General features: G+C 38.5%; 1 protein-coding gene across 2 annotated transcripts in view; it reads left to right on the top strand.

Moving 5' to 3' along the window:
- Positions 1 to 12679, top strand: part of Arhgap15 (Rho GTPase activating protein 15) — a 638684-nt gene that overhangs the window by 25681 nt on the left and 600324 nt on the right. For both annotated transcript variants that reach the window (XM_021155709.2, XM_085834942.1), the window contains exon 2: positions 6484 to 6661. In XM_021155709.2, coding sequence (XP_021011368.1) covers positions 6484 to 6661 — 178 coding nt within the window. The remainder of the gene's footprint in view (positions 1 to 6483; positions 6662 to 12679) is intronic.

Raw genomic sequence — 12679 nt, 5'->3', positions numbered from 1 at the left:
TGACACAGTCACTGAGAGTCTGCCACCTCTGTACATACACTGCCCACCACTATAGCTCTTGTTCCAATTCCATTTGACCACTCTGCCTTCTCTCTCCAGCCTTTTGTTCACCTTCCTCTGTAAACAGGGTGTTCTGCACTCCTCTCAACCCCTCTGTAGAGGATGTGTGTATCTGATGCCAAGGGAAGTCTCTCCTCTCTCAGACCCTCTTCTGGAGGGTTTACAATACCAGCTTGGTGTGGCTCTGTCAAGTGCTCTCAACTCATGCCTCAACCAGAAGACAGGAAAGTAATACAAACAAGCTCACTCAGAAGTCAAATACCACTTTCTTGTGACATCAGTCATGGCTTCCCCTCAGTTTTTTTTCCTCTTTCCTCTCAAATTTATTTCCCCTTCATGCAAGCATTGGTAGCTAGTTTACACAATTCTAAATGTTTGCAAGGCTGCATGTACTCTAAACCCTTGCCTGATTTGTCCAGGTTGGCCAGCCTAGCCCAGCACTATGATCTTTTCTTGCAGAAAAATTGCTTTCTCCATCTGCTAGTTCTTTCTCAGTCTGATAATACTGATCTCCCAACCTGGATACAGTCTCAATTAGTACATTAGATAAGGCAATGATTAATATGCTGCTCTATCATCCCTAGAAAACTGTGGGGCATTTGCTAGAAGAACAATCTCTAATATCTAAGATGCGGCCCACCTCCTGGGAGAATCTCAGTGAACCTTGAAGGAATAAAGTTTTTCAGCAGACAGAAATCTTTTGAATGTGTGTGATGTATATGTGTGGGTTTGGGCATATGTGTTCATGAATGTGCATGTATACATGAGAGAGAGAGGGGGCTTGATATGAAATGATTTCATCTATCACTCCTCACTTCACTGTTGGAGACAGATGCTGACCCTGGAGCTCACTGATTCAGCTAGTTTGGCTTTCAATAATCTATAGGGATCTCCCTGTGTCTCCCTCCCATCTCTCCAGCTATGCCCAGCTTTTGGGTTTGCACATGGGGGATGAGGATTTTTTGCTTCTATGTCAGGCTCTTAACCAACTTTAAGAACTTTAAAAAACAGTCATTGTGACATTAAAAAAAAAACAAAACCCCTTTTATTTTTTATTTTATTTATTTTTGCTTTGTTTTTATTAGATATTTGGTTTATTTACAGTTTGAATGTTATCCCCTTTCCCAGTTTCCCCTCCCCAAACCCCCTATCTCCTCCCCCTCTCCCTGCTCCCCAACACACCCACTCCCATTCCTGGTCCTGGCATTCCCCTATACTGGGGCCTAGAGCCTTCACAGGACCAACGGCCTCTTCTCTCATTGATGACTGACTAGGCCATCCTTTGCTACATATGCATCCTTTGCTACATATCCACCATGTGTTTTCTTTGATTGGTGGTATAATTCCAAGGAGCTCTCGGGGTACTGGTTAGTTCATATTGATGTTCCTCCTATGGGGCTTCTGTCCCCTTCAGCTCCCTGGGTATTTCTCTGGCTCCTTCATTGGGGACCTTGTGCTCCATCCAATGGATGATTGTGAGTATCCTATTCTGTATTTGCCAGGCACTGGCAGAGCCTCACAGGAGACAGCTATATCAGGCTCCTGTCCACAGTCTCTTGTTGGCATCTGCCTAGTGACTGGACAAAAACCCTTTTAGAACACTATATTGTTCTACAAAATTAAAAACTTGCAAATAGCTGGAAATGAAATAACAATTAAAAAGTACTTTTTCTATTGCTTTTCTTTGTTCCTGTGATAAAATACCACAACTTGGGGAAGAAAACAATGATTTGACTTGTAGTTTATATCTAGTCTATTACCCAAGGAGACCAGGATAAGGATGAAAGCAGAGAGTCAAGAAAAGAAGCAAAGATCAAGTATAAAACATGACTTCCTAGTTTGCTTTTCATTACTTGCTCAGAGGGATTTCTTATACAACCAGGATCATGTGCCTAGGGGTGGCACCGCCCACAGTGTACTGAGCCCTCTTTCATCAATTGTTAATGAAGAAATTTCTCCACACTCTTTAAGATGGATGGATCTTAAGGAGAAAATTCCAGTAGAGGTTTGCTCTTCTCAAGTGACTCTAGTTTGACTCACATTGATGACAATGAAGCTTCACAATGCTACAAAGTGAATAACATAGCAAAATAAAATCTAATCAAAGCTCCCAAGCTTCCCATGATTTCAATTAACTGCAGTCCATCTTGTTCTAAAAGTATTAAACCAGAATTTTCCTAAATTAAAAAAAAATCTTTTTGGTTACCTATATGCTGTTCTAAGAACGTGGTGAAATTGAATGTTGTCAATTCTGACGCTCAAGACCATGAATTGTTCCTGTGTGTGGCATCTAAGTTGTGTATGATTCCCAAGCTCTAATGCCCTGGTAATCCTCCCAGTAATTAGATCCAGTGTTCAACATCTTATACTTGATTTTACTTGTCTTTGTGCAATCCTTATATGGTGCTTAATCCTATTTACAGTTCTACCTCATTTAAACACTGCATGATGTCACTTAGGCCTTTTTAAGATAAAAATAAATAAATCATATTTAGCTGATCTCCTGTTACAATGTTGTAACTGTAACCTCTTAATGTGCCTCACTAACAAAATACCTATATCAGAAATCTATACACACAGAGGATAGCATCCTAAGCATGGTGCTCACCACTGAGTGTCTAGTTTCAGGAATCCACCTGAATACACAGCACAGAATCCCTATAGACAGGGAGGACTGTAGTATAAAGAAAGGTGAGGAAAGACATGACTCATGGTGTAGTGAATTATTAACAAGGTGAGGATGGAGAAAATTAGAATCAATGGTTAGGGGAAACCTCAAGACAATGGGCACGAAGAGAAAACACTGAAATAGGCAGTTTGTCCCTAAGTAAGTAATTGAAGAACCCAGAAAAAAAAAGTTCTGTAAGGAACGCTGCCTTTTGGCAATAGTACATTGCTGAGCAATTTAGGGATTGGTTTAAAAATGAAGATAACAATGCAAAATTTTATTTAAAGCCAAATGTTGTACAGATGTAGCAAAGCAACATGTCCTACAAATGTACATGCTGTGGACATACAAGTGCTCTGATCATATAGTGGCTGGATCCTCTCAGTGAGAAGACAGGTGCTTTGGCAGGAATGACTCCGCCAGCAATACCACAAATCTCCCACACTTAGACTTTGAACTTGTTGAATAATGTAGAATGTCAAACCTTTGCACTCAGAGAGCTTCATTTAAAATGAAAAACCTTTCTAGAGGAAGGTGAAATGTAATTATTACCTTAATTTTTACTTTATACCCATTGAAAGAGCTCTTTTATACTCAATTAAGTAAGGTTTATAACACATTCAGAAATGCTCATTAGAAAGAAAAAAAGCAAACAAACAAACAAGCAAACAAAAACATGGCATATTAGGACATATTATAGCTTCTATGATGAGATGTTTTCTATACATTCTTTTTGTTTGAGTGTGTGTGTGTGTGTGTGTGTGTGTGTGTGTGTGTGTGTGTGAGTGTGTGTGTTATTTGGAGGGGGAGGGAGGTTGCACGAGCTAAGGGAAGATATGAGGGGATGGGAGATGAGCCAGACTGAGGTGCATGTTGTGAAATTCACAAAGAATCAATCAATCAATCAATCAATCAATCAATCAATCAAACATGGTTAAGGAATTCTTTGAACAACTTTTCTATAAACAACTTTGCACATTATACCTAAAATACAATCAAGTATAGTTTTATTAGTATTACAGTATTAGATCAAGTGTTATTTGGAGTGCACAGGTATCCATTTTATAGCATGAGCATGGAACCATCCCTGCATTTAATCAATGTGTTGAATATCCATTTCACTTCCACATGTCCTCCTATTCAGTTTAAGCACTTCTTGCTCCACTCTCTTCTTTCTCCTTAAGCAATTGCAATTTGGGTTTCTTTCCCATGGTGGTTTTTACTTTTTTAAGGACACTGTAGAAATAAGATAGCAGAGCAGACGTTCTTTTCTTTCTGAGACAGGGTCTTGTTATATTGCCCAGGCTGACCCAGAACTCATCACGCTCCTGCTTCAGCTTCCTGACTGCTGGAATTCCAGATGAGTGAGAGTCAGCCATCTAGTATGCTTCAAGTTGTTCCATTTTTACTTTGGACTGGTGTCATTCATTTGACAGAATGAGTTTTTGATTCTTTGTCTTGTTGTTCATGAATAGTTTGCTCCATTTTAAAAAGGTTTAAGTATGTATATACATATACTTCTGTAGATGGGTACATATAAGTGCAAGTATCCTTGGAGAACAGAGGTTTTGGATCCCCCTAGATATGGAATTAAAAGCTGCTGTGAGCAGCCAAATATTACTGGTGTGAATAGGATTTGGGTCCTCCAGAACAGCCAAGTTCTTAACAGCTGAGTTACCCCCACCCCTACCCACGACATACATACATTGTGTTCATTGTATAGATACACTAGAATTTGTGCTTCTGTATTGCTTTTTCTTGGAATCAGGAATACATTACACCTCCTTTTCCAGTGTTTTGGGGAAACTTCTTAGTCTCTTTGAGCACCATTTCCCTTCTCTAAAAAACTTGGATTAGATGTCTATTTCACAGGAGTTCTAGAGAATCAGAAAATGAACTATTGTGAACATTGGCTCCCATGTAGTAAATAAAGAAACCTAAAAATATTTTTAAGTTGTCATAATTTTTTAATTCCCATTTGTTGTGAAATAACACTCATCTTCTTCTTCTCCTTTTTTTGTAACCTAGGACTGAAGGTCCAGGCAGGAGGGTTGGATACTAAGGTCAAGGTTATCCTAGGTAGTTAGTGAGTATAAGGAAAGCCTAAGACATATAAGACAAAACACAAACAAACAAACAAAAAGAAACAAAACCCCATTTTTTCTTTGATACATATTTAGTGCCCATTTTTCTTGATCTCTATATGAAGCTAATCCATTTTTAAGCCTATAGATATCAGTACTCTTGATTCCTCTAATGTAAGACTACTGTTCTTTTGGGTCATATTCCCTGCTGAAATTGGACTAGACCTTGCTTTTACCTCACACTGTATCCATATGCCCAGTACAATGACCAGTCTAGGAAAAGGTCTACAATTAGCAGCTGGGAAGCTGTGTTTGATTCACAAATGTTCTCTAAGAATGAGAAGATATTGCTGGCTGGTGAGGGGTGGCTACAGAAGCCTTTGATCCCAGCACTCAAAGGCAGAGGCAGGCAGATCTCTGTGAGTTCAAGGCCAGCTGGCCTACAGAGTGAGTTTCAGGACAACCAAAGCTACCCAGCGGAAACCCTATAAAGAGTTAGAGGAGGTGCTCACTCGGGGGACTCTAAAGGGGGCAGCTGAAGAGCATCCTTCCTCAGATGCTATGAGTCTGCTTCCTCCCCTCACAGCCGCCTGCGGAAAGTGTGTCTACACTGGATTTGCCTAAATCTCTTTCTATTGAATATATACCACAAATAAATGCAATATATAGCACAAATAAGTAAACAATTTTTTCTATTTCATTATACTCTTCTTAAATCCTATGTCCAGTTAATATAACAGAGTTTAGTAGGCAATTCTAAATTCTCCATGGATATTGTGAGTTGGAGGCCCCCTAGATCTACTTATTTGGCCCTGACACTAATTCTACTTGTGGTTGCTATAGCTTTTGATCTCACACACATACAATCCTAGAAGGTTGTGTATGAAAAGTCCGTATGTTAATGGTAAAGAGCTAATATCATCACTTCTTAATATGGAAGACTGGATTATATAGAAATTTCTTTTTCTTCATTTTATTTTTGGGGGGCTAGAAAGATACAGCAATTAAGAGCACTGGCTGCTCTTTTAGCTGATATGAACTTGCTTCCTAGCACTCTTCACTCATGGAAAACTAACAACCATCTTTACGTTCAGTTCCAGGTGACCTTGTCTTCTTCTGGTTTCCATGGCACTGTATGCATGTGTTGTACAGACAGCACAAAAAAATATTCACACATAAAACACAGTAATACAGTTTAAAAGGATATTATTTTTAAACAAGTGTGTGTGTGTAAGGTATGGGGCATGTGAGTGCAATGCCTAGAGAAGCTAGAAGAAATTTTTGAATCACATGGATTTGGAGCAATTGGCAAGGCTGTGAGCTGCCTAAAGTAGGTGCTGAGATAGTTCTTATTCAAGAGCAGTAGGTGATCTTAGTGGTCTTGACTATCTCCCCAGACCCTATATGGAAGCTTTTAATAGAACTAGGGATTGCATAGTCAGGAGTCGTGATACTTACAAACATTTGTCATCAATGGGCGTGAAGGGCAGAGCTATTACAAATGAGCACAAAGTAGTGACTGTCTCATTTCCTACTGAGAAAGGTGCAGAATCTTCAATTTTAATACCTTAATGATTAATGAGGATATATATATATATGTGTGTGTTATATAAATAAATAAATATATATATATATATATTTATAATAATATAATGTTTTGAATTTCATCAGGACAAGCTGCAGTGTGCAGACATCTACAAACTGTGACAACTCTCTGGAAATACTGAATTCTGCCCACCAAGCTACAGGAGCTGTGCAAATGAGAATCAAAAATGCCAACAGCCACCAAGACAGGCAGAGCCAAACTAAATCCATGATCCTCACCGATCCTGGGAAGGTCACTGAACCTGTAAGTCAAATGCCCCAAACATGCTGCAGTCTCTGAGCGGACAGATTTAAAAAAAAAAATACAGCTAATTAGGTTTGTTTTGTTTGTTTACCTAATGTGCATGAGAAAACAGTTTTGTAACGGATTTTATCTTGCCTACTTATAGTTATAATAATATTCCCAGTTACAAGAGCAGAGCTGGGCCTAATCCAGAGTGATAAAGGGGATGTGGAGCCAGGCTGAAGAGCACCTTTGACTCATTTTAAGGGCCTCTGCTACCATGCTTCAGTGTCATAAAAATAATGAGGTTATGCTAGCATGCCGTGTTTGTACTTCCAAATACAGTACATCACTTTGAAAAGCCAGAGGCTAAAATTAGCTAAGAATGAATTGAGGGGGAAAAAAATCAGCAACTTCAAAATGTGAAAAATCTTTTCTTCAAATCTCCCAATAATATAGAAGACTGGGAAATTGTGGTTTGATCTGCAATAGGCTCAAATGGTTGAAATGGTGTGGCTATTTGAGGTTTGGAGAGGAAGCCATTTTGTTTCGATAATGTGTCATTAGAAAGATTTGAAATAAAATAGTTAGAGATGAACTCTACTGCCAATTGTGTCCCTGGCCCTGCACGCATCCTGAGCCACTAAACTCACTGATTGCGATGGGTCTCCTCTGGTTAATTTTCTACCATAATGGTGGTAACTTGCAGCTGAGGCCATAGAATGTTACAAAATTATTTATGCAATGTTAGCCACTCTTTTGGACCACAGATCTATTTTGTTTGTCACAGTGAGAGGAAGCTTGAGAAATAAGGTAGCCAGGGACAGACTGGGAGTCTCAGTCAGCCTGCAGAAGCATGCAGGCTATTAATTGAATGTTCTGTTAATATCACAGGCGCCTGGAAACTATTCAGCTCCCTAACCTAGTTATTAAATCAGGTAAACTTACTGAGTAGACTGTTACCAATTATATTTATTTTCCATTTTTCACTTGAATTCCAAGTGCAAAATTAAGTCACTGCAATCTCAGGGGTTTGAGAAATACACGGATTTAATCAGTTCCTTTTCAGGTGTTGTAGGCAGGTTTAATGTGAGAAAGCTAGTGTTGATACAGGGAGAGTGAGAAATACATCCTTAGATAAGGTAACTCCTGAGAAAAGCATTTTCCTTTATTGACTTTCTCATTTACAACAATTGTCTGCTGGGAGGCACAGCACTGTTAGCTGTCTTCACTTTAAAAGCAGCTAAGCTGTTTCTCAACTCTGAACCTGAGACAGTGGTTAGAGTCAATTATTGGACCCTCTATACGGTACTACCCATAAGAACTGTACCTTTGAAAAAGTTTAAAAGTTAAGTATATTTAATGATGCCTAACATATTTTATTGGCTGTGTTTAACAAAAGGCACTATGCCGCAGTTGTTTTTGACAAGCATGAAAACATCACAGCGTGAGACTGCAAAAGGAATTATGGAGAGAAATTACAAGTGATCCATCTCTCAATGAATTATCCACCTCAATAGCCCGCAGAACTCAGCTACCAATTAACACCTACTTTATTACATGTTGGGATGTACTTAATAACTTTCATGTGTTTATGCACTATTACCTTGACTGATGCCTCTTGTACAATTAGGCATAATTGGCATATCAATATGCAAAAGTTAAAAGGATTAACCCTCTTAAAACTAATGAGCATTTCTGTATCCAGCTGCTAAATGAGACAAAATTAGCATTTTTCACTTTTGGGCAGGATTTTATCATGCAGTTTCTCATTGTTGGTATTACCTTGTTACATAACTTTAGTTTGGGGGGTTGTATGCTGGACTGCTAGAGACGAAGAGTTTTCCAAAGTTAAATTAGCTATAATTATCCCAGCTTTTGTTTCCGCATTCTTAGTCTGAGCAATATGGATTCCTCGATAAGGAACAAAAATAAAAGTTACTTCTGGTTATGTGTACTCAGTGCATAATTATATAAAAGGGGGTATTTTGGTGAGGATATGTCATTTCACGGAGAAAGCTTGGCTCAGAGACTCTGTATTGAAAGCTTGCCATGGCACTAATTTTCTTTCTGTCTCAGTTCTTTTCATCTTTTTTTCCATGCACAATTTTCTGACTAGATACTGACAGAATGTAAAGTATTTTGGCATATTTATTCAAACAAGCCCGTGAAAGTTATCTGCGTAGCTCTTCAGAAGTCGGGTGACAGTGTGAGGTCAAGGGGGATAGTCTGCGGCGTTTGGAAGTGGGGTGGGATGGACCCTAAAAATGTGTACACGTGTTTACGCGAGGAGTTTGTTATAACGGAAACTCAACCACAGAATCTCCATGAAAGAAACCGTAGGTGCTTGGCGGCCATACCTATGCCATGTATTGTGTCCAGTTTAATAAAATGTCTTGTTTGTAATATCTGTTTACCAGAGAGTTCCATTTTAAGCTTCTGGATTAATTAATAACATAGTCTGTCTGATACTCACAGGGTAAAATCAATACAATGTTTATTAATTCATAATTGAATTTGTAGAATTACAGTATTTTTTAATATGACCGTGTACTTAAAATATATTTTATATCATTGGTAAGTCTTGTAAGATTCTGAAAGTTAAATGTATTCTGAAATTCTAATGTAGTTTTTTAACCCTGTGTAATAAAAACAGAGCTGAGTTTGGTTGTGAGATTAAGAATTCTGATGACTTAAATGTTTCAAGGAGACATCTCATTCACATAGGTGTATCCCATGTGACATTAGGATGATATTAGTGTGAATTATTTTCTTTAACCATCAAGTAATCGTTTTCAAATTCTCCAGAGGTTGATTTGATATTCAGGGAATGTTCAAGAGTTGGGACTATTAGGTGTGAAAGGATACAGTTTGCAAGATTTTTGTCCCGACATAAAGGAACTAGAGAGAGCTCCATTTGAATAGCAAGGAAGCTTGCTGGTCTCTGCAGTGATCTGTTTGCCCATTCTGAGATGAACAGGGATGTCTCTGAAAGAAAAGCAGCTTCTTTTGCAGGACACACTGTCCAGAAAAGCAGGCAGCAAGGGCAAAAGGTGGAGCAGATGATGTTACCTGTCTAAGGGCAGAAGGGCCAGTGTGCAATCCAGCAAATAGCTAGTGCAAAAGGTTCCAAGTGCTTCCATGCCTGCTTATTGCAGAGATGCTCCAGTCTACCAGACAGACAGTTTAAAATAGATATTAATGAACAGTTTAAACAGCCCAAATCAGGAAGCTGCAAACACAGGATCTGCAGGCTGGAGCTATTTCAGCATTTAGTGCTGGTGTCTTCAGCAGCGACAAGCGTGAATATTCACCATTTCCATCCTGCAAACCCGCAGAAGGGCATTACTACATTCATGGCCATCATGAACAGAGAAATATGTTTTCAGGGGTGTTTAGATGAGGACTTAGGTCGAGCCATCCATAAGTGTTAGCGTACAAGACTCCTCTTTCCACAGTTAACACACTGTTCCCATCTCCCCCCACCCTCCATTTCAATGTATTATCAGGAAAAAGAGGAAACAATTTTCTTTTGTTTCTTACTTCTGTCATTATAGGATGCTTGCCAAAGTTGTGGCTAGCCAAAAAGGCAGACATAAAAATCACTACTAAAAATATAAGCCTTCTGTTTAGCAGACTTTTTGAGAAATATTATGAGATTGTAGGGCATGTCCATATTTACTTCAAATCAAGCTTATAGTCAGGTTTGAGGCTTTGTTTGGATAAATTGTCCTGAAGTGGATCCTGATATTTAATTAAAATGACACTAAATCACATTGAATTGATAAGACTTGGCATCTCAAACAAAGGTAATTGCCCGTATTGGTTTTGTGCAAAAATAGAGCCTGCTTGGAAAATGTGCAGGCAACACAGACTGTCAACTCCATTTATAGATCAATATGTGAAAACCATTGATCAGGCAGGCATGTGTAACAGTAACACTTTGCATTTATTTGTTGTTTTTATACCACATTAAGGCTTACAGGATTATAGACTTCCTAAATATTTTGACTTCCTCATAAATATATGATCTGTTGCATGTTAATTAAATGAGAGTCTGCAGCCATTTCTAAAATTGTTTTTAGTTTGATGCTTTCCTTTTATTGCCGTGGATCGTATGATCTGAAAATGGATTAGTTTCCTTTTGCATAAAGATTATTAGAGCCTATTTTAATGTGTCCTATTTAATGTAAGAGGCGACTGCCGTTTGCTTTGAGAAACAGAGATAGAGACAATTATTTTCTCTTAGTGAATGGCTGATGTGTTTTTTATTAGCTGGGCATTCTTAGTGCACAGAGTAGAATTATTTCCTGACATATTCTGCACACCCTGAAGATAACAGGTCTTCTTGATTCCCCTGATAGAATTTCTTTTCTTTTTTTTTTTCTTTCTATCTAGCTCTGTAACACAGGCATCTGATCGAACATTATGTAGAAAACAAACTGATCATTTCAATTAAAATTTAAACACACACACAAATGCAATTTGAATTCTGTTTTTTCTGATCTGAGAGCAAGCCTTATGAACTGTTCAGTGCTGCATTTTGCAGTTGAATCTTTCTTATCTCATCAGTGAAAGGACAGTGTCTTGTTCGTAATCTTTATTGGACTATTGTAGATGACATTTGTAAGCCATTTTGGTTTATAAGGAAAAGCTGGAGGACAGTGGAGTGAGACTCTCCGCAGATCCAAAGCTCTGATACGACAACGCAATAATGTGTCTTCCACTGCAATTTTCTTTGCCGCTGAGAGGTCAATTCTGTTGAAGAATCTTTTTGTACCGTCTGTAAACGTTAGCAGCACTGGCTTTCAAGACACTATTCAGCTTTGTGTACGATATTAAAATCCTACAAGAAGTAACATTTTCAGACACACGGAGTTAAAAGAAAACAAAACGGCAACAATAAACAGGATCTCCCAGTTTGCCTAAGGTGGCTAAGGTCTCCAGCTGTTGGCAGTCACGCCGTGGAACAGACGGGAAAAAGTTTGTTAGTTGGAATTTCTAGTTTTGTAGAATATGCCTCAGAGAAGGTTCTAATCCCACTAGAGATTTCTGTCCTTGCCTGTGCCATCCTGTGCCATTTCGTGCTGGGAAATCTTTTAACTCTATTTACCAAGTACAAATTGGGGTTCCCAAAAGGTGGGGGAAGTTTATGGGGAAATTAAAGAGCCCATACTTCAAAGAATGAGCCAGGGCTCTGGAGTTCACACATGTGGCAAGCACCATTTTCTTTTAACTTGAGCAGAGAGCTAAATTTGTTTATAATCTCCTACTGATTGAGCATGGTGAAGAATGTACATGAGATACATTTTTTTAAAAGTTAGTCCTCTGATTACTAATTTGAATCCAAAACTCTAACCTTGTTAGCATCTGGACTTATTTCCATAATAACAACCCCTTCAGAACCTACAAAGTAATGAATAATTGACAACAAATGAAATGTTTTGATAGTTGTCGGCACAAAGCATGTTTAATGTTTTGTGTTGCTTCCTAGCTAATTATGTAGATGACACATTTGTCAGACCTTGACTGCCATTAGAAACGTGTTTCCAGAGGGGAGAAAAACAGGCTATTCATAGAGTAATTAACTAGAATGCTCAATGACCTGTGAGAGATTCAAATCGCTGCCAGTTCAGACATTGTTTTGTTACAGAGCAGAGGGGTAATTAAAATTCCAAATTACAGTCCTATGATGGAGCATTTGTTTGTTGACAGTATACTCTTAGTCTAGTTTGTTAATTCTTTTTTAAATTGCTTCTAATCCATTTTATAGCTCTAGTAGTTCCGTCTTTGAATTTACTGACAACTAATATTATGGTAAATTGTACTTCAATGGAGGACTGCCTGCTTCAGTTTCCTGGGAGCACAAGGTGGGTGGGATAGAGAAGCTCCCTCCTGAAACTGACATTCAAGGTGCTGTCAGCGGAATGCCACCAGTGTGAAACATCTTGTTAAACACCCCATCCTTGATTCTGTGTTAGGAGCAATATCCCAGTTTTAAAAAGAAATACAGAGATAAGAAGGAAAATTGCAATGAAC

Source organism: Mus caroli, unplaced genomic scaffold (assembly GCF_978045245.1).
Source record: "Mus caroli unplaced genomic scaffold, Mus_caroli_1 scaffold_2, whole genome shotgun sequence".
In the NCBI taxonomy this organism is placed as follows: Eukaryota; Metazoa; Chordata; class Mammalia; order Rodentia; family Muridae; genus Mus; species Mus caroli.
The sequence above is the reverse complement of the archived record's forward strand: the minus strand, read 5'-3'. Positions and strand labels throughout refer to the sequence as shown.